General features: G+C 33.8%; 2 protein-coding genes across 5 annotated transcripts; both read left to right on the top strand.

Annotated features, from left to right (window-relative positions):
- The first annotated feature begins 1,039 nt into the window (after positions 1-1,039).
- Positions 1,040-6,775, top strand: LOC114320591 (lysM domain receptor-like kinase 3). Its single transcript, XM_028267671.2, has 12 exons — positions 1,040-1,907; positions 2,994-3,027; positions 3,145-3,149; positions 3,272-3,436; positions 4,040-4,242; positions 4,381-4,470; positions 4,673-4,766; positions 4,850-5,001; positions 5,097-5,188; positions 5,910-6,048; positions 6,195-6,293; positions 6,375-6,775. The coding sequence occupies exons 1-12, from the start codon at positions 1,289-1,291 to the stop codon at positions 6,537-6,539; spliced, it is 1,857 nt and encodes a 618-aa protein (XP_028123472.2). The 5' UTR covers positions 1,040-1,288; the 3' UTR covers positions 6,540-6,775.
- Positions 6,776-7,159: 384 nt separating this feature from the next.
- Positions 7,160-20,440, top strand: LOC114320610 (ribonuclease 3-like protein 3). Of its 4 annotated transcripts, XM_082883939.1 has the most exons (5): positions 7,668-7,892; positions 14,770-14,948; positions 16,574-16,998; positions 18,019-18,165; positions 19,994-20,440. In XM_082883939.1, exons 3-5 carry the CDS (start codon positions 16,624-16,626, stop codon positions 20,273-20,275), a joined length of 804 nt encoding a protein of 267 aa, XP_082740065.1. In that variant the 5' UTR covers positions 7,668-7,892; positions 14,770-14,948; positions 16,574-16,623; the 3' UTR covers positions 20,276-20,440. The 4 variants fall into 4 exon arrangements, with proteins under 4 accessions (XP_028123487.1, XP_082740065.1, XP_082740064.1 ...); XM_028267686.2 differs by lacking the exon at positions 14,770-14,948 and having other exon boundaries at positions 7,160-7,892; XM_082883938.1 differs by lacking the exons at positions 7,668-7,892; positions 14,770-14,948 and adding an exon at positions 15,835-16,146 and having other exon boundaries at positions 19,998-20,440.
- Positions 20,441-21,054: the final 614 nt, after the last annotated feature.

Below are 21,054 nucleotides of genomic sequence, written 5' to 3'. Positions count from 1 at the left end.
ATAGTCAAAAATTAAAATATCTTATTAAAGTAACGACCTTCCCAAATATTTTGCCTCATTTTTCATTGGGAAAATTACCCATAGGTCCCATGTAGAACATGTGGACACCATTTAATCCCATAACTTTTTGAGTACACCCAAAAGTCCTTTCCCCTCTCTCTCTGCTTTTTGCTTCCCTCTTTACGCCTCCTCCTCTAACCCTAATCTCAGTCTTAAAGTCAAACAAGAAGGCGATGAATAACAAGAACAAGAAGACGCTCATCTTCAGATCTGTGCTTAGATTGAACAGATTTGTGTATATATCTTTGTCAATTTCTCTCTCTTTCTCTCTCTATTTACAGATTTTTTTTGGGATAGTTGTTGATCTATGGTTGTTGTTGTTGATGATGAAATAAATCTATAATATCATTGAAACAGATCTGTAATGACTCAAATTTGTACAGATATCACACAGATTTGTAATGAGAAAATTTTTGAATTCTGAACAAATAATTTTCGAGTTTTAGTTACAGGCGGTGAAAACTATAAAATTTTGCAGTTTCAAATTTTTTTTTGGTGCTGGAATGAATCATAGTTTAAAACTGTAAAATTTTGCGGTTTTATAACATTTTTTAGAACTGTAAAATTTTACAGTTTCATAACATATTTTAAACATTCCGACGAGTCTCCGGCGATGTTAAACATTCCGACGAGTCTCCGGCAACCGTTTGACGGAAGTCCGACGATAGTAAGATGTGAACAGTGTCTGTAAATTAAAAAAAAAATTTTTTTTAAAAAAAAATTAAAAATGTATTAAACTAATTGGTACAAATATTTTGTTTTAAAATTAACTGAGTTTTGAACTTAGTACATGGGACTTACGAATAAGTTCCCCTTTTTCATTTATATTAAATGGGCCTGTCCAAATGGGCTGGATCATTAGATGAGATTCGGCCACGTTGATTATTCTTCACCAACACATTCATAAACAAAAAAAACAACCGGTCCAACGGTTGAACCGTGGACCTCTAAAGTTGAACCAGTCAAAATGCGAATAACTAATTTGACCAACTTCGAAACGGCTGTGGCGGCAACGACAATCAGACAATGTTTAAAATAGAAAATTTTATAATCACAAACTAAACCAACTTTTCAATCATTTTCTCATCAACCAAACACTATTTATTTTTTTAATAATCTTACTCAGTCAAAGATACCAAACTGAAAACAATCTCTTCAATCGTTTATGTCCACTTCCCAACACCAAAACCCCAATTCAGATGATTGATTTCTAGGATTTTTCGTTAACATGTTTCGATCCGAATTGGGTTTAGGGTTTTTGGTGATTTCATTTTGCTTATCGTTCTGTCTTACAGTCGAATCGAAGTGTTCCAAAGGCTGTGACCTAGCTTTAGGTTCGTACTACGTCTGGAACGGATCGAACCTCACGTTCATCGCCAACGTGACGAACGGTTCGATCAACGATATTATGAGCTACAATCAAATCGCCAACGCAGATAGTGTTCTATCGGGTACGAGAATCAACGTTCCCTTTAGCTGCGAGTGCATCAATGGTGAGTTCTTGGGTCATGTGTTTCAGTACTCGGTTATCTCCGGCGATACGTACCAGAAAGTGGCGAATACGTACTACGCGAACTTGACTACGGAGACGTGGTTGCAGAAATTCAATGTTTATGATCCGAGTCGAATTCCGGACACTGCGCAGCTCAATGTAACAGTGAATTGTTCGTGTGGGAATAGTTCGGTGTCGAAGGCTTATGGGTTGTTCATCACGTACCCGCTTCGGCTGGGACAGAGTTTGCAGTCGATTGCGACGGAGACGAATTTGACTGCAGATCTAATAAGGAGTTACAATCCGAATGCGAATTTCAGCTCGGGGAGTGGTCTGGTGTACATTCCGGGGAAAGGTGAGTTTTTTATTTGATTAGAGTGCAGTTATGTGTGGATTGAAGAATTTGGGTGGGAACATTTTGGTTGATTATTTATGTATATTGAGGAAAAATGGTGGATCGAGAATTGTAATGTTAGCCTCTAAGAATTTAGCATAAATGTAACTAATATAAGCAATTTTATCCATTGGATGCGTAGTTGATCGTCCCATTTAGTCAATGATGAACCTAGGCTAGGTGGTGGTTGGGGTGACTGCCCCCAAAGTATCAGCTAACAATATTTTCAAATTATTTACGTTCATCTCCTCAGATTTTTTTTTTGGAAATTTTAATACCCTATTTTTATTTTTATTTTTATTTTTCTTTTAAATAAAGTGGTTTTGTAGGCTTAATGTACAAAATTTTTTGTTGCATATACATTTTCCCCCAAGATTATAATTCAATGTCTATCCCTCTATTTAGTAATTTCAGGTAATAATGCATCTAAAACCTAAATTTATTAGCAACATTGTTGTTATTGTCTAAGCCACTTGGCATGAACTAGTTTGGTCATGAAACTGAAGAATGGAAGGATAGGCCTCTGGCAGTTGGGTTGCATTGCATATTAAGAATATAGCGTATGCCATGAACTCATTCTACCTTTTTTTTTAAAAAAAAAAATGCATAGCATTACAAGCATCTCCATTTTATTTTCCCTAAAGTATTTCTATATATCATGTTTTCCCTCAGAAGGAATACAAAAACAAGGTCATTATAGGATTCCAAGATATTAACACTGCTACATAAGTGATAAGTAAATATAACAATAATCAACTAACATTTGCCGATCAAAAAAAAAAAAAAAACACTGCCACATAAGTGTTGTTAACATTAGCTTATAAATATTATTGTTTTATTCTCTAATAATATTTTTTGTGATTTTAGTTGTCACTCATTTCAGCATGACAAACTTGAGTCCGATGTTATGGAGAACATTGAATTATTCAATTTCTTGTTTTGTTCAAATACACCACAAGATGTCAAGAACAAATGTATCATTATTTATTTATTTATAAAGCTGCAAGATTCTAGTTATCTTACCATAGATGTCCCAATTCTTTGCAGATAAAAATGGAAAATATCCGTCCCTGAACTCCAGGTAACTTTTGTAACTTTGATGTTTAGATATACTAGATTCATGTTACTTCTTGCCATTTTTGCCACCTTTTATAAATTTTTAACATCTAATACCAATTTATTATTTTTCCCTTTGCAGCACAGGTGTCTGGCTTTCTTTGCTATTGGTTCAAAGTTGACTTTTAATTTCCTGGCTCAGATGAAAATGTGAGATGATAAATATGGGTCTTTACTGATATTTAAAAATGTTTTGCTATTTATATAAGCAGGATTATCAAGTGGGGTCATAGCCGGGATATCCATAGCAGGAGTTGCAGGGGTGCTGTTATTGGCAGTTTGCATATATGTTGGAGTTTACAAGAGGAAGAAAGTGCAGGACAAAATATTGCTTTTTGCAAGATCTGAAGATCAATCAATTCAAGCTGCAAGGGGTAGTACTTCTCGCTGTTTCCTTTCTTTTTCCCTTTTTTGTCTATTTCTTTAACATCTATGTTTGAAAGGGTTCTTCATGGATATTCTGCTCTACAAATTCCCATTTTAACTCATTTTACCTCTTGGTTGAAGAATGAAATCCAATTTTGACAAACTGGGAAACCATATGCACATGGTTGTTACAATGCTAAACATCCTATGGTTACTTATTTAGCTTTCTTTTAACACAATAGAGGTTCCTTTCATTTAAAAAAATAATAATAAGAATCGTGATGATATTTGATTAGGCGGAATATGGTTACCATGATTTTTAAGCAGATTCCTCAAATTATTAAACAATTTGGCAGTCAATACTTCTGTTTGATGCTGTTATTTTCTCTGATATACTGTACCAATTTTTTCTTGGTTTACCTATTTAACTTGTTACTCTAGAGTCTTAGACATTATTAGGGGTCACAGAAGTATTTTAATCAATAAAACAGTTCCACTGTTATTTCCTACATTAAATTTTCTTACATTCTTACATGTTTGAAGCACATTCCTCATGATTTTTTTATATTTTCTTCATCTGACTCTGATATTTTTTCCCCTTGTGAGTTTAGCTGCTGGAAGTACTTTGGAGAAAGCTACAGACTCCACTGGCATTCCTGGTAGTGCTTCTTCAGGCCTTACTGGCATAACTGTGGACAAATCTGTAGAGTTCTCTTATGAAGAGCTTGCAAAGGCAACTAATGACTTCAGTATTGCTAATAAGATTGGCCAAGGTGGCTTTGGGTCTGTTTACTATGCTGAGCTGCGAGGCGAGGTTTGTAGCTGTTAATCTCATCACAAGTCTGGCTTTGGGTCTAGTTTTTGCTAATGCAAGTTTTATATAGCGCTCTTCAACAATTGTGTTGATTTTTGATGCCTAATATCTGGATTCTCTTTCTTAACTCTTGTGCAGAAAGCTGCAATCAAGAAGATGGATATGCAAGCTTCAAGAGAATTCCTTGCTGAATTGAAGGTTTTAACACATGTTCATCACCTAAACTTGGTAATATTCTAACTTTCCCATTGAACATGTGTGTCTGTGTAAGTGGTGTTATCTTTTCTCTATGTAGGCATGTATTAGAAGAATTTTATCTGGCTTGTTGTCTTATTGTTTTAACAAAGTCATGCATTGTCATTTCATGAAATTCAAACTTTCCTTTTGAAGTGTTGTTGTTACACTGAAGCTAACACCCTCATTAATGCAGGTGCGCTTGATAGGGTATTGTGTTGAGGGTTCTCTTTTCCTAGTTTATGAATATATTGAGAATGGCAATATAAGTGAACATTTACGTGGAACAGGTGAGATAACATGTGCATGTCAAGACTTTTTATAGTGGTAGTGCTCTAAAACAGTACTAATGGTTATGCTTATTTGTTTCCAGCGAGGGACCCCCTGCTGTGGCCTGCCAGGGTGCAAATTGCACTTGATTCAGCGAGAGGACTTGAATATATACATGAGCATACTGTTCCTGTCTACATCCATCGTGATATCAAATCAGCAAACATACTGATAGACAAAAACTTTCGTGGGAAGGTTGGGTTGATGCTCATATCTTTGCAGTTGTATTGTCATCATGGACAATGTGAAAGTTAGGTCCATCTTTATTCTAATAAATATTTCTTTTGCAGGTTGCAGATTTTGGTTTAACAAAGCTGACTGAGGTTGGGAGTACGTCACTGCCCACTCGTCTAGTGGGTACATTTGGATACATGCCACCTGAGTAAGATTAACTTTTAGGTTTCCTCGAGTATAAAGGAAAATCAATATCAACAATTAATCATGGGATTGGGGATGTTTTGTGGGATGTGCACTGCTAAAACACCAAGTAAATTTTGACAATGAACCAATGTGATTTTTTCCCCCACTCTACCCTATAGATAAATTTATGGTCAACCTTTCCTTAAGAGAGCCTGGATAATTTTTTTTTTTTTTTTGTGTCGTTGGATAGTAAACAGTAATGTCAAAACCTTAACGGCATATCTGGAAATGATTGTCTGAACCTCCTACTCAAACATAACAAAGAAACCATAAGATACTCAGAATGTTAGCATTGAGAATGCTCTCATGAATCATGAATGTGTAGTTTAGAATATTTTGGCTGGAAATTATGGTTGAGATAGACAAAGGGCCTCTGTTGTACTGTTGTACCAAATATAGGTTAGTTATGGCTTTCGAATGAGTGTAGGTGTGGAGTAGGAAAGACTGACCTATGTGAATCACAGCAAGTCCACAAATCAGGAAAGTGTTCGTCAGAGTGAAAAATAATTTGCTAGAATAAAATTAGGAACTGACCTATCTCGGCCTTGAAGAAAAGAAGACTTGAGCCACCAAAGCACAAGAATCCCAAAAGATGCCTTTTCCCTAACCCGAGTTTCCTTTTCACCGTTCTATATATGAATTCTAAAGAACATGTATCAACTTTCTACCATGCTTGTTTGCAGATATGCTCAATATGGTGATGTTTCTCCCAAAGTCGACGTCTATGCTTTTGGGGTTGTCCTCTATGAACTTATTTCGGCCAAGGAAGCCATAGTCAAAGCAAGTGCTTCTTTGGCTGAGTCAAAGGGCCTTGTTGCTTTGGTAAATTTCCTTGCTTGCTTCTGTTTTTCCAATTCTTTAAAAGGGATGATGACATATCAGACATCTGACCATTTGATACCACTTGTAATAGGCTCCAATATATATACTCATAAGCTAATTGTCATTGTGCTTCTGATGCTTTATAGTTTGACGAAGTTCTTAGTCAGCCTGATCCAAAAGAAGACCTTCGCAAGCTGGTTGACCCTAGGCTTGGAGATAGCTACCCCCTTGATTCAGTTCACAAGGTAATTTTCTTTTCTTTTTTCTTTCCCCTCTGGAAAAACCATACCAAGTTCTTGTTGTAGTGATTGCCAATTTGTTTGCAGATGGCTCAGCTTGCTAAAGCTTGCACGCAAGAGAATCCTCAACTACGGCCTAGCATGAGATCGATTGTGGTGGCACTGATGACTCTTTCATCAACAACAGAAGATTGGGATGTTGGCTCGTTCTATGAAAACCAAGCTCTAGTCAATCTCATGTCTGGGAGGTAGTGGTGCTGAGAAAGGGCATGACATATATTGGACCCTTATGTCTCGTGAGGTTGTGAATGTGAATAACACCTAAATGAAGCTGTTGAAGATTTCAGAGATACACATATCATATGTAAATGTGTTGATTTTTTATGTGTATATATTCATTGTTTCATGAGAGTACATTCAAGGAAAAAAGAGAGTGAACCTTGATTTGTCATTTTAGCTATGGAAGAATTGCAAATCTGAACAGATCATTACCGTGTCTTTCATGTTTTCTATTTGGAGTAAACAAACAATTTGCAATAACCAAAATAAAAATTGAAACACAGAATTTGGGGTAGTTGAACAGAGCAACCTAGCATTTTTATGCATATTCTCCGTTCTTCGTAAGAAATGCATAAACATGTTTAAGAGAAGCAAAATGAAACTTTTTTTGGCGCAAAAAGAAGGGCGTCTCCCATGAAACTATTGAAGTTGATTTAGGGTTGTGGCACTAGAAAGGTCTGCATACAAATTAGTTTGCAGCATTTTTCTTGAGGGAGACTAATGCAGAAGATGATAATATGAGAGGATAGCAAAATTCTTACTAAAAAATAAATTGAAGGGTTTGAATTTATTCAGATCTTATTCTCTCCTGTTTTTTTCTTTTTCTTTTTTTTTTTTTTTGAGGAAAAGGATCTTATTCTCTTCTCACGCTTAAACTCTCAATTTACAAGCACTCTTCTTAAACGAGGGTCAGGATCTTCCTTCTTATAGACAATAAACTAGAGCAATGTTAGGGGTTTAAAAAAAATTATTAAAAATTTTACACAATATTTATATAGGTATTCTGTAGGGGAAGGAAAAAAAAAATGGATATTTTTAGAGGTCTCTGACATTCTAACATTTTTACGTATGACAATCAAATTTGTCGTCTAGAACAAAGATCATAATTTGAAAAAGAATTTTTTTTTTTTATAAGGTTCTGCGATATTATATGAAATTGTCTAAAACAAAAATAAAAATTAATCAAATTTAAAAAGTTTAAAGAAAAAAACACCAAAAGAAAATCATTTTACTTTTTGGGGGAAAAAAAATCAGAAATAATTAAAAACGAAAGAAAAAATAAAAATAGATATATTATTGTGAACAAAAAAATTTATGTAAAAAATGAAGAAAAAGAAAATGGAAAGACCAGCCTCCCTCTTTCCCTGTATTGGCAACAGAGAAATGGTACTCCGTAACAGCCACTGCTTCACAAAGAGGAGAGAGAGAGAGACTCCGGTTAAATGCCACCGTCGACGTCATGGATGCGGTCACTCTTGTCTCCGGCGAAGGGTTGGTTTGGCGCTCAACCCATTAAGGCCCTCTCCAGACGCCTCCGCGATTACGGTTAGGGTTTCGCATTCTCTCTCTCTCTCTCTCTCTCTCTCTCCCCCCCAAATACACTCACACTCACACGCACTGCACTGTTTGTTCTAATTTATGTGTAATGTGTAGATCTGTTTTTAATTTTGCTTTAGTTCTGATTAGAAACACACTGATTCACTTGGCAAATGTGTTTACTTGAACATAATTATGAAAATGTATCACCCAATCACTGAGAATAATAATATCTTGTAGAATTCAGGGTTGTTTCCAAGAGTTGTAGTCTCAACAATACGCTTCAAGATTGTCATAATTCATTCACTTTCTTATTTAATCCAAGTATTTCATGTTATCTAGTTCATGAAAATTGCTGATGAATCCTCGATGCAAGGGCAGGTTGTGAGATTATCTATTTCACCATTTTTCTGTATTCATCATGATCAAGATGGGCTTAATTATCTTCCTAGGGTTTTAGTGTGATTTCACGAAGGCAGAAGAACTCATCGTCTGATCATTTTGATCTCAAGACAATACGGATGTCATTGAGAAACAAAACTCAAGTAGTTTGCTATCCCCTGCCCCTTCCACTTGCATAAATTGGCTACCTTTGCTATCCCCGCCTCAAATTAGCCAGAACAACTACCAAAAAGAGCCCAATACATCAATTACCATCAGATCCAAGCTCGTCGCAATTTACTTGTTCACAATTACAACTGTTTGAATCATCATCAGAAAGGAGATCTAAATAATTTTGATGATGATTCAAACAGTTGTAATTGTGAGCAAGTAAATTGCGACGAGCTTGGATCTGATGGTAATTGATGTATTGGGCTCTTTTGGTAGTTGGTCTGGCTAATTTGAGGCGGTGAATATGATGGGTAAGTTGTTTGATTTGGGTTCTGAAATGGGTAATTCGGGATTTATGATAAGAAATAAATGGTGTAACAGGAGCAGTCATCTCTCACCCCCTGTAAAAATTCCCAGGTAAGAAAATCAGGAAAGGAATTTTGACAACCAGGTATATTGGTAATATCAAAATAAAAAATACTTAAAATAGATTGCCAACGGGCAAAAATTTGTTTACTAGCAAGATTTTGAACATCTTTTTCTAAAACAAATTTAGCAGATTTGCAATCAATACGAAGTAAAAAATTTTGATTTAAAATATCATCTTGAAATTTTTGAATACATAAGACAGTACACAATATTTCTTTTTTAATGGTACTATAATTTAATTGTTCTTTATTCCAGACACCAGAATGATAACGAACAATTTGTTCAGAGGATTGAGGAGTGACTTTCTGAAGAAGAATGCCACCATAACCAATATCAGAAGCATCAGTTTGAATAATTTTGAAAGAATTTTCAGTAGGAATACCAAGACAAGGAAGAGATTTAACATATTGTTTGACTTGTTGAACAATAGATGTATGAACAGACGATCAAGGAGGAGGATTGTCTTTCAACCTATCAAATAGTGGTTGACATGTCTTCCTAAGGTCTTTGTGAGTGATCCTAAAAACATTTGTAATTGAGTTTTATCAAGAATTTCATCAGGAAACTTGGATGTAAATTCAAGATCGACTAATTGGGAGAATAGTGTTGTGGTGAATATCATAACCTAAAAATCTAACTTTAGTTTGAAACAATTTAATTTTGAGAGCAGATATGACTAAACCATGACTTTTAATAGTATAAAAGAAAGCAGTTTAATGTTTCCAATGATCATGAATTGATTTTGAAAAAATTAGGATGTCATCAATGTAAACAATAAAAAAATGACTAAATGGGTTAAATATGTCATTCATGATATTTTGAAATTCACTAGGAGCATTCTTTAATCCAAAGGGCATGACATTCCATTCATGTTGGCCAAAAAGAGTATTAAAAGCAGTTTTATATCTATCTTTAGGATGAATTTGAATTTGCCAAAAATCACTTTTTAAATCAAATTTACTAAAAATAACAGCTTGACTAAGTCTTTTAATCATATTTTTTTTTATTAGGAATAGGATATCGAATCCATTCTAAAACACCATTTAATGGTTTGTAATTAATGACTAAGCGAGGGACACCTCGTTCTAATTCAGCATTTTTATTAACATAAAAAGCAGGACAAGACCATGGAGATTTACTAGGACTAATTATCCGATTTTTTAATAATTCATTAATTTCTTTTTTACACATTTCAAGTAAATCATGATTCATTTGAATAGGTCTAGATTTAGTAGGTATTTGTCGTTCACTAAAATTCTTAATATATGGTAAAGTAACTATATGCTTTTTTCTATGCCAAAATGCAGTGGGTAAAGTGGAACAAGCAGTGGATTCTAATTTTAATTTAAAATCATTAATTTGAGAAATAAGAACTAGATCAGTTAATTGTTGGTCAATACGTTTGTAATTAATTTATTCTTTAAGAAATTTTAAATGTCGAGTTAATCTGTTAATAGTATGAGAAATAGAACAATCTTTTAATTGATTTAATTCTAGCATTTCAGGTGGAGATAAGAATTTAAATGTAACAGGGTGGTCTAAAACATGAGTAGTTATTCCTTCACTAGATGTAGTATATAGATATAGTAAATAGATAAATGGTGTACCTAAAATAATTTTATCAGTCATATTTTTAACCAAAACAAATGAAATTTTAAAACATACATTATCTTGACAAACATGAACTTTAGGTAATTTATATTTAATATACGTTTGACTACCATTAGCAGAGGTTAATTTCTCATGACATTTCTCATAATATTTAGTAGGAAGTAATCCTTCTTGTATGCAATTTAAATCAGCACCAGTATCGATTAATGCAATTAATTCTAATTCAAAATCTTAAACAACGATTTTAATTTTTGAATACCATTTTTGAATATAAATCTTATTGATTAGATTTAATCGTTTGTCTTCAAGATTATTAGATTGATGAGATCGATTATCAAATAAGAGTTTATCTGGATTAGTATGATCAGAATCATGTTCAGAATTATTGTCAGATTCATGAGGTGATGTATTTGGATTAGGTTGGAAATTGTCTAAACGTTGATTAAGTTTTAGACTAATGATTTCATCTTCTAAATTTTTATCTTTTTGCTGTAAGTTTCTGATAGTTTGTTTAATTTGGTTGATTTCAGATTGTAAATCTTGAAGTGTAATGTCTTTACTTTTATTTTTAAATTTTTCTAAAGTCTTAGATAAACTAATAATAGGTTTATCAAACTTAGGTTTTTTATGTGAATGAAGTAATAAAGATTTTAATTTATCAATGTATTTTTGTTTTAAATTGGAATCATCTAACTTGCTAATTAATTCAATTAGAGCAGATTCTTCTTGATTTTGTTTTGTAAGAACAGTAATTTACTTAACGGGTTTATAACAGACGTCATTACATCCTAATGTTATATTATTATTATCAGAATCAGTACTGGATGAATTATCATCAGAGGAAGTTTCTGGATTATCAGAAAAGGAATTACTAATAGATTGATTTAATTGAAAGATTTCAAATATTTGAATCTTAGATTCATCATTTATTTGTAATTGATTAACCTTATCTTTTAATTTTTGTTTTTCTTTACATTTATTGGAGTAATGACCTTTTTGACCACAGTTATAACAAGTAATATCTTTAGTAGATTTAGATTTTGGATGTGATTTTTTGTAATATTTCTTTTTGGGTTTAGTATAAAATTTATCATTGAATTTGGAAGGTGAATAATTCTTTTTGTATTTATTAGAATATTTGGATTTATATTTATGTGTAGAATATTTATGTAATTTCCTACGAGAGGGTGCTACAGGAGGTAAACCATATTGTTCACAAAAATTTCCTAATTCATATTTAGCTTTATGTTTATCTTTAGTGGCTTTTTGATTAAGTTTAAGATCAATACACATTTTAATCCTTCTTTTTGAATAGTGCTAATTATATCGCCATAGGTTAAATTATCATATTCAATAACACCAGTAGGTTGACTAAGAACATCTCTAATTTTGTCAGCAAACAGGCTAGGTAATCCATTAATAATTTTTTCTTTCTAAAATGATTTAGCATAGTTTTCTCTTAACATAACTCTAGAGGTAAATACATCTTTGTATCATCTAAAATCACTCAAGGTTGGACATGTAAGATTACTAAGTTGATCATGTATACGAGAATAGATATTAGTAGGAGTACCAATAAAATGTCTAATAATAGTATAAATTAATATATTAATACCATCAGGGTGGCGACAACCAATATTTTCATCAAAGATAGGTAGACCATTTTCATCAGTTTGATTAGCATGAATTATGGATTCCCTTTCATCATTAGTAAGATATTTTTCCCACTAAGATTGGAGCATACCAGTAAAACCAGAGGTAATTAAGGAAACAATTTCAGGTTGAGAATATTGGGGATAATTAGAGAGATAACTATTAGAAACCATAGATAAATGATTTAATTTTTGGAAAATTTGATCTTCACTAAGGCCATCAATATTCCATTCGTATAATCGTTTAGCGGAGACAGAAAATTGGTTACTAATATTATTTTCTTCATATTGGAGATCAGGTGGTGTAGGCTTAGAATACCAATTTTTTGTAGTTTAAGGATTAACTTTGGGATAATTAATTTTATTAAGATTAGCAGATTAGAATTGTTGAGCTAATTGATTTAGTTCATTATCAGTGGATTCAGTTTTAGATTGGGTAGAAACAATTTCAGTATTAGGTTGTTGATTTAAAACAGTAAGACCTTTGTCTTTAGAGGGTGAAGCATTATCAGAAGTAGATAGTTTAGTAAATAATTGTTCAATAGCTTTGACAGTGGATTGATCATTAGTAACTAAGCTGGTTCGTTTGGAACGATGACTAGGAAGATTAAGTAAAGGTTGATCTAGGGATTTATTAGATTTATTCGAATGTTCATCTAAATTGGTTTCAATCTTATCTAGTTGTTTACCAATTGTTTTTAGACATTGATTAGTATAATTATTTTGTTCAATAACTTTTTTAATGTTAGGGTCGGTGCTAGGTAATTTAAAAGGGAAAGTTGGAACTTCAGCACTTGATGTTCAATAATTATGTTTTCTAATGGAGGATGATTAGAACTAACTGATGTAGTCGGAGATGTTTTCCATTTATGTTTTGTGATTGTATTAATCTTTTTGTAATATTTGTCGACATATTCTAATAGAGGTAATTCAAAACCATATTCAATCATAAAATCATACCATTGTTTAGTAATGTTGGACATTTGAGCAGAATTATATTTAGCATAATAAGCATGTCTTTGCGTTCTATTTTCCTTAGATTTGAAATTAATAAGTAATTTATCTAGATCAGGTTTAAAATCTTTTTTGATTGTCATTAATTGGGGATTGACTGGAGGTACAAATTCATCAAAATCAGTTTGAGTTGGAGAATTATTAGAAGCAATTTCTTCTTCAGGTAAATGTGTGTGTAGAATAAACAGGTTTACTAATTTGAGAGGAGGTAGTATTATCAATGCCTTTTAACTTACTAGTGGAAGTTTGACCAAGATGGATTTGACTATTTTTTTGAAATAATGGAGTATTAAATATTTCATCTTCAGTTTCAATTTCAGTCGGAACACTAGATGTACTATGTCGAGAGGATTGACTACGATTAAATTTAATCCGGACAGAACCATCATTGTATTGTTGAATATCTTGAATTGAAGATTGTTGTTGATTATGTTTGTAATTTTCATTAACAGTAATCCATTGATCAAGTAAGTCGATATTTTTTCATTCAATCATTTGAGAAACATTAATATTGGATTCATGATTACTACTGCTTTGAATTAATAGAGTTTGATCTTTAGGACTCTTGTGTAAAGCATGAACATTTAAATTAGTTTGCATGCATTTATAATGAACGCGATATATTAAAACAATATTATGAACTTTTTCTTTCATGTTAGTAAATGAACCATGTAATTGAATGTTTAATGTTAAAGCATCTAAAATATGTGGATCACGTAAACTAAGTGTAAAATCAGGAAAACAATTAAAATGTACTGGACCTTTATGAAGACCAGTTTCCATCATTCCCATTAAACTATCATTGTAATTAAGAAAGCGAGCATCTCTTAAACATAATAAAACAGAGGTATTTTTTCCTATCATAGTTTATGGATTAACACCAACTTGAATTAAACCAATATGCATAAAATTGTAACCATTATTTAAATGTCTTTTGATTAATTTAGCATCAAATAATCGGCAGGTTTCTCTAGGTTTTTCTAAAGCATAAACTTGTTCAATGGTTTTAACATACAGAGCGACTTTAAAAACATTCTGTATAAAAGTAGTTTTATAAATTTCTTTAATTGGTAGTCTAGGTATATTCCATCCTGCATCAATTTTATCATTTTGTATTTCAACATCTTCTTCATTTATTACTAACCCTTGATTAGGTATTGAGGACAAAGTTGTTGTTGACCTAGAACTGATTGATGAGTTACTTCTAAATAATCGATGCATTGTTTTGTTTAATTAATCAGTTTTACAGATATCTTAATACATACCCTATTCTAGTCATGTTATCACATACCAAAATGGTTTGAGTACAGACCCTATTCGGGAGACCCCTATGTCCTACACTGCCTAACTCTAAGGACTTACTCTGGACAGGAAACGAAAGTGGGTGACTTAAACCTGGTGGATAAACACAGACTGATCTCTTGGGTGATTAAGATGGACTGAAAACTAGATTAATCAAATAAACAACAGAATTGATTGATCAGAAGTAGCTAAGCAGTTAGAATCAGGATTCAACATCACGATGGCTTTGATACCAAAAGGGCGGAAGCAGAATGATTGTGGTTAATTAGTGCATTCCAATTCTGATTTGGGCTTTGATTGAGTCTTGGGCTGATCCGGTACTGCAGGAGCTTTGGACTTAGCCTTGGACTTTGATTTATCAGTTGTGGGCTGAATCTTGGACTTGGATGAATTGGGCTTGGAACCACTAGATGAGGGGCTTCCAAGGTTGATTGGAGGAAGACTGGGTTGACTTCATTGGCTGATTGCAGAAGTTGGATTCTGTTGGGCTTTAGCAATTGAAGGGGTAGGAGCACATTAATCAATGGGGAACTCTTCTTGAACAATTTCAATTATGCGAGGCAAATTAAATTTAGCCCACCATTTAACTGAGTGTTGACGGATGATTATATTGTCTTCAATTCCATAATGCCATTTAAATATCCAGGGGATTTTATATTTGGATATAAAAATTAACAAAAATGGAAATGTTCTTTGATGAGCAGTGAATGAGTAAACAGAAGCAAAATAATTAATTAGTTCAATAAGATCACCAGGGAGGATATCTGAAATGGCACCATAATGAGTCCACCATTAGGGATGGCAATTTGAAACCGACCCAACGGGGATCTTCGACCCTGACCCCGATTTGAGTGGTTTTTCCCCGAAAAATACCCCCGACGGGCCGGGGATGGTATTTAAAAATGAATCCCCGATGACTTTTGGGCCGGGGACGGGGATACGTTTCCCAGGCCCGTCCCCGGCCCCGATCCCCGCCCCGACCCCCCGCCTCGATTCTCCCTGAAATAAAATTACTACTTTACCCCTGTATATATATATATATATATATAATATGCGTGTCTTTATGTTGCTCACACAGTCACTTTGCTCCTGTTGGCAGAAAAATTGAGAGAGAGGGAGGGAGGCTGTTGGCGTGAGAAAAATGGAGAGAGGGAGGGAGGGTCCTCCGCCGCCCAAGGGAGGGAGAGAGAGCCGATCCTTCGCCGTCGCCTCCTCCTCCTCGTTCTCCTCTTTCGATCGTCCTCCTCCGTCGTCGCACTCACAGCCACCCATCGCCTGCGAATCTCCGATCGTCCTCCGTCGTCCATCGCCACTGTCGGCGACGCCGACCGTCCTCCTTCGTCCACCATCATCTCCTCCGTTGTCCATTTCCGCCGATAGTCCACTCTCTCTCTCTCTCTCTCTGTGACACAGATCTCAGATCTGTTTGTATTTTTTTTTTTTATGATCTGTTGATGAATCTTGGGATGTTGTTGATAGGGGATGATGATGAATGATGTTATTGTTGATTGTGTTGCTGTTGAAACAGATGGAGGGCGGGGAATCTTCAGGGTCGGGGATGGGGATGGTGGTAGGTTCCCCGTCGGGGATCGGGGCCGGGGCCGGGGAGATTTTCCAAATCGGGGATCGGGGACGGGGAGTGGGATCCCCGGCCCCGCCCCGCCTCGTTGCCATTCCTATCCACCATCTTAGAAACCAAGAAGGTAATTCTGACTTGAATTTTTGATCAAAAGAAATGAACCAGGAGTGACTGAAAGTTATATATGTATATGTGTGTGTGTGTGTAGTATATACATACACAGTTCTAAAATTTTAGTCCTGAGAGCTTATCAATTTTGTGTATTGAAATTGTAAGAAAATATTTACTAGTCCACTCTTCCTTTGATTATGTAATACTATAAAAGTTTTATGCTTTTGTCTGCTATCCCCGCCCCTCCTCATTGCATAAATAGGATATATTTGTACTTGAATCTGTGTTCTCTGACATTGGCCCTATACATACGCAATTCTAAAATTTTAATCCACGGAAAGCTCATCAATATGTGAATTAAAATTGTATGAAAATATTGACAAATCCACTCTTCCTCTGATTATGTAACTCATATAGAAAGTTTCCATGCTTTTCTACAGGTTTGACTTTGGGTGGTCTCCTAAAGGCCAAGGAAGTAGAAGAACAAGCAATGAATAGCTCATTGAAAGATACTTATATACTAGAAAATGTAAACAATTGGAGGATTGAGTCATTGCCGAGTCTTCAAGAAGTGGAAGAGGTCATAGGGTATAATTTTAATAACCAAGACTTATTAGAGGAAGCCTTTACACATGTTTCGTACGGCGAGAAGTGCTTATCTTACGAGCGACTCGAGTATGTGGGTGACTCAGTGTTGAATCTTTTGATCACAAAAGAGCAATTTAACTTGTATCCAAATCTTCCACCGGGTTTGCTGACTCCTCTTCGCGCAGCCAATGTGGACACAGAGAAGCTTGCACGTGTCGCTGTCAATCGTAAGTTCCATAAATATTTACGGCACAGACTTCCTGTGATTAGTAAACAAGTAAGTGGCAAAGCTTTGTTTGGTCTCAAATTTTGTTGTTGGCATGGGTATGCAACAATTTAATATAATATTGTTGAAATTGTATATTGGTCTACCCCTTTGTGGTAGGCACCTAATGCTCATGCAAATATCTACACTGAGACAGTAGATGAATTGGACAGATGATGATATCTTGAGGTTGATTATGAACAATTTTTGTATAGTTGACTTGAGATTAACTCCTAGGAGTGCATGTAGATTGAAGCAATTCAGCTTCAATTTTGTTTGGTATATATGAGGAAACTGTCAGGACATCTAATTTCTAGTATGACTTAGGCCTCGGTTGTCAACTATACATTTTAGCCAAAAAGCCAAAAATCACTATAAATTGTCACATTACTCTCTCTATTTTTCTGCACATCTTTTCGTAAAAAGTCAAAATATTACTAAAATAGCTTATTCCCAAACGAGGCCTTAATGTGGTTATCATCTTTCTAATTGCAGTCTCTAAGTTGTAAATGAGTTGAATTTGTTTCGATATGCTAGTGCAAGTACAACGCACTGCAAGAGAACTAAATTTCTAGTCCTTGATGGAATCCTTTTACGAAGGGGGTTCTTTGCTAAAACTAAAAAGTAAGTTCCTAAATATTTTAGTACTTCTTGCCTAGTGCTGAAATTTTTATATACTGAATTTTTAAATTTAGAAATTTAAGATATGTTAGTTGAGAATGAAGATTTACCTTCTAATAAGTGTATTTAGCATTAAGTGATAAATCAAGTTTCTCTACTTAAATTATTGCCCATGTTTAGTAAATTTTAAGTGTTTGGTGATTATGCATCATCAAAATCAGTTAATTGCACAATCATTGAATCTGTTCCATGTTAAACATTTTATTTTGCTATCAAACTAAACTAAGTTTACCATTCTTGTACAGATTTGAGAATTCATTGGTGCTCTTCAGTATCAATTACTGAATCTGTTCAATTTTAAACACTTAATTTTGTTGTCAAACAGAACCTAAGTTTACTACAATTGTACAGATTCGAGACTTCATTAGTGTTCTTCCACAGTATCCATTGCATTCCAATGGACTGATCGATGCTCCAAAGATCCTTGCTGATATTGTTGAATCCACAATTGGGGCCATATTCATCGACAGCAATTCATCAATTGACACCACCTGGAAGGTTTGTCCCTTTAGCATTCTATACTTCTATCCAAGATATTGTTCTTGGACTGACACACTCATGCACATAGAAGCACACGTTATGATGGCAATCATGCGCACTTCACTATAATATTGATACATATGATGATTATTATAATTTGTAATTCACACTAGTTAACGGTATGATTGTTGTAATAGCTGTAGTTTTCATTTGTATTTCTCAGTGGAAAAAGGGAAGATTGTATTTTCTTAATGAACAGCTATCCTATGTTTTTAGCCTACTTTATAAATAGAAAGTGCCTCACATGTTATGGCATTTTTACTTCTTTGCTTTGTTTTTTTTTTTTTTTTTTTTTGGGGGGGGGGGGGGGGGGACCTTTTTTGTTTTTTTGAAAGGCACCCAAATTTATTAGTTTTATATTATATTAAAAGTTCAAAACCTAATTTTTTTTTTTAATTGTTCGAGGCCCAATCTAAAAGGTCCTTCAAAAAAATCTGCTAGGCCAAATTAAAAATATATATATATATATATCATCATTGTTAGGCCTAATTAAAAATTTATATAATTAGTCCAAATAAATATATATGATATAATGAGTTCAAATAGAGTTAGACAAATAATTTTATTTTAATTTTTTTACCCTTTCTCTTTATCATATTTTAATTAAATAATTTTACCCTAATTTATTTTCCTTAATTTTGTTTGCCCTAATTTATTTGCCCTCTTTCTTTATCATAATTTAATTGAATAATTTTGCCTTAGTTTTTTCTCTCAATTTTTTTTCCTAATAGTTTGTATTTTGTTATCAAATAATTAATGGATTGTGATTTGTGTGGATTATGATTTGTGTGAATTATGATTGTTTTATCAGATATCGTATTACAATAATATAATCATTTTGTTATCAAATATCAGCGAATTATGTTGTTTGCATTGATTATTGCTAAATTATAAAACAAGACCCTATTTTATATTTTTTGAGTCCTTGTAATGATTTTTCGTATCTTTAATGTATGAAAATAAATTTTAATGATTATATGTGTAAGGAAACTTTTTGTAGCTACTAAATAATAAAAAAAAATTATTGATAACTTATTATTTTATTCATAATTTTTTTTATAAAAAATATATATATAAGAGGGCCTCACTTTCTAGGGCTCCATAAATCTCCCCCCCCCCCCCCCCCGGCGCGGGGGAGGGGGTGATCATTTGCAAATATGAGGAGGATCATTTGCAAATATGAGGAGAATCACATCAAACTAGACTAGTATAGTTCAACAACACAACGTAAGAAAGAGACTATAATGGCAAGAAATAAACAACTCAGTACAAAAAAGAGCGTCCATAATGGGGAGAGAAATAATCACGCCTTGCATTTGACATAGATTGATTCCCTGATCTCCCAATTAGGAGTGTACATTAGTGGCCTATTGAGGTAGCCCAGATGGTTAGCTGTTTTACTTAAAACAATGGGTTTCTTGTTAAGAGAATTGAGAAAATCCCCAGCCGTCAAAAGAGAAAGGGGGAGAAAAACTTAAAAAGGAAAGAAAAAATTAGAGAGAACGTGTGTGTGAGAGAGATAGAGAGAGAGAGAGAGAGGGAGGCGGGGGAATTTCACATTAGTTCCCTAGATCTTCCCGCCCTCCCACTACTTTCTGCATTTCTTTTGACTACAATTTATTTTTTTAGTTAATTTTTTGCCATAATTTCAGCATGTTCTGAATATGTTAAAGTGCTTCTTGTTGACAAAATATTTGCTGTCTAAACGTTAATCTTTTTGGTCAACTGAGGAATTGATTTATAGTATTGTTGAACTCAACATGATGGTTTATATTTTTATGGGTAGGTAGCCAAAGGTTTATTGCATCCCATAATCACTCCAGAAATGCTTCAAACACATCCAGTAAGGAAGCTTTACGAGACATGCCAGAAGAATGGTTTGAAAATACGACTCATCGATCTATGGGCAAAAGAAGGTGCTTACGAAGTCATTGTCGACAATCATGTAAGGGGAAAAGGTAAGTGCCTTGCCAAGAAGGAAATTGCACTAAACAGAGCTGCAAACGAGGCATATAATGAAATTGTGAGAAAACTTGGGGTGAAACATGATATCAATTGTGGTGGCTAATGGCCCATTGTAATGTTCAAATTGGATAGATTACATTTTTCTATGTAGTCCATCTTTTGGATATGGAAAATAGAATTCCGCATTTTAACATTGGCTAGTGCTTGATTCAACAATTTTGTATTTCTAATCTCATTTCTATTCAATACAGGTATGGCTTGACGGTAAGATTATCTTATTGTGATTTGTAGGTCATTAGTTTGAAGCACGGAAACCACCCTAGGTACATGTAATTTTTGTGAAATTTCATAATGGTGACCCTGTCACGCATTATACTCTAGATCTTTAAGTAGGCATATGATTATGTGCTTAATGTGAATTTGAATGTCAATTATGAGTTTTATGTGATTTTTGGCTTCACATCTGTTGCTTATAGAAATATTTGTTACAATTACTGCTACAATCTGGAATTGAAAGCCGTAAAGACGACAAAAATCGAAATTGATTGTTTTATGGTAATCAGGCATAATTTTTAGAATCTATTGTAAAATTTAATTAAAAATTGATTTAGAGCAAATTAATTGGATTAAGTTTAATAAAGACCTTGTTTGTCAATTATACATTTTAGCCAAAAAATCATAAAGTCATTATGAGTTGTCACATTAATTTCTTTACTTTTCTACATATCTTTTCGTAAAAAGTCATAAAGTTACTACGCCTCCGTTTGGGAAGTGGGTTGGTTTTTTGGCTTTTTTGGCTATTTTAGCCTGGGCTTAAAGCTTGGTTTGGGAAGAGTTTTTTGACTTTTTTGAGTTTTTTTGTGAGAAAAGAATGTAATGATT

Source organism: Camellia sinensis, chromosome 8 (assembly GCF_055761805.1).
Source record: "Camellia sinensis isolate YWXY chromosome 8, ASM5576180v1, whole genome shotgun sequence".
Lineage (NCBI taxonomy): Eukaryota > Viridiplantae > Streptophyta > Magnoliopsida > Ericales > Theaceae > Camellia > Camellia sinensis.
The sequence above is the reverse complement of the archived record's forward strand: the minus strand, read 5'-3'. Positions and strand labels throughout refer to the sequence as shown.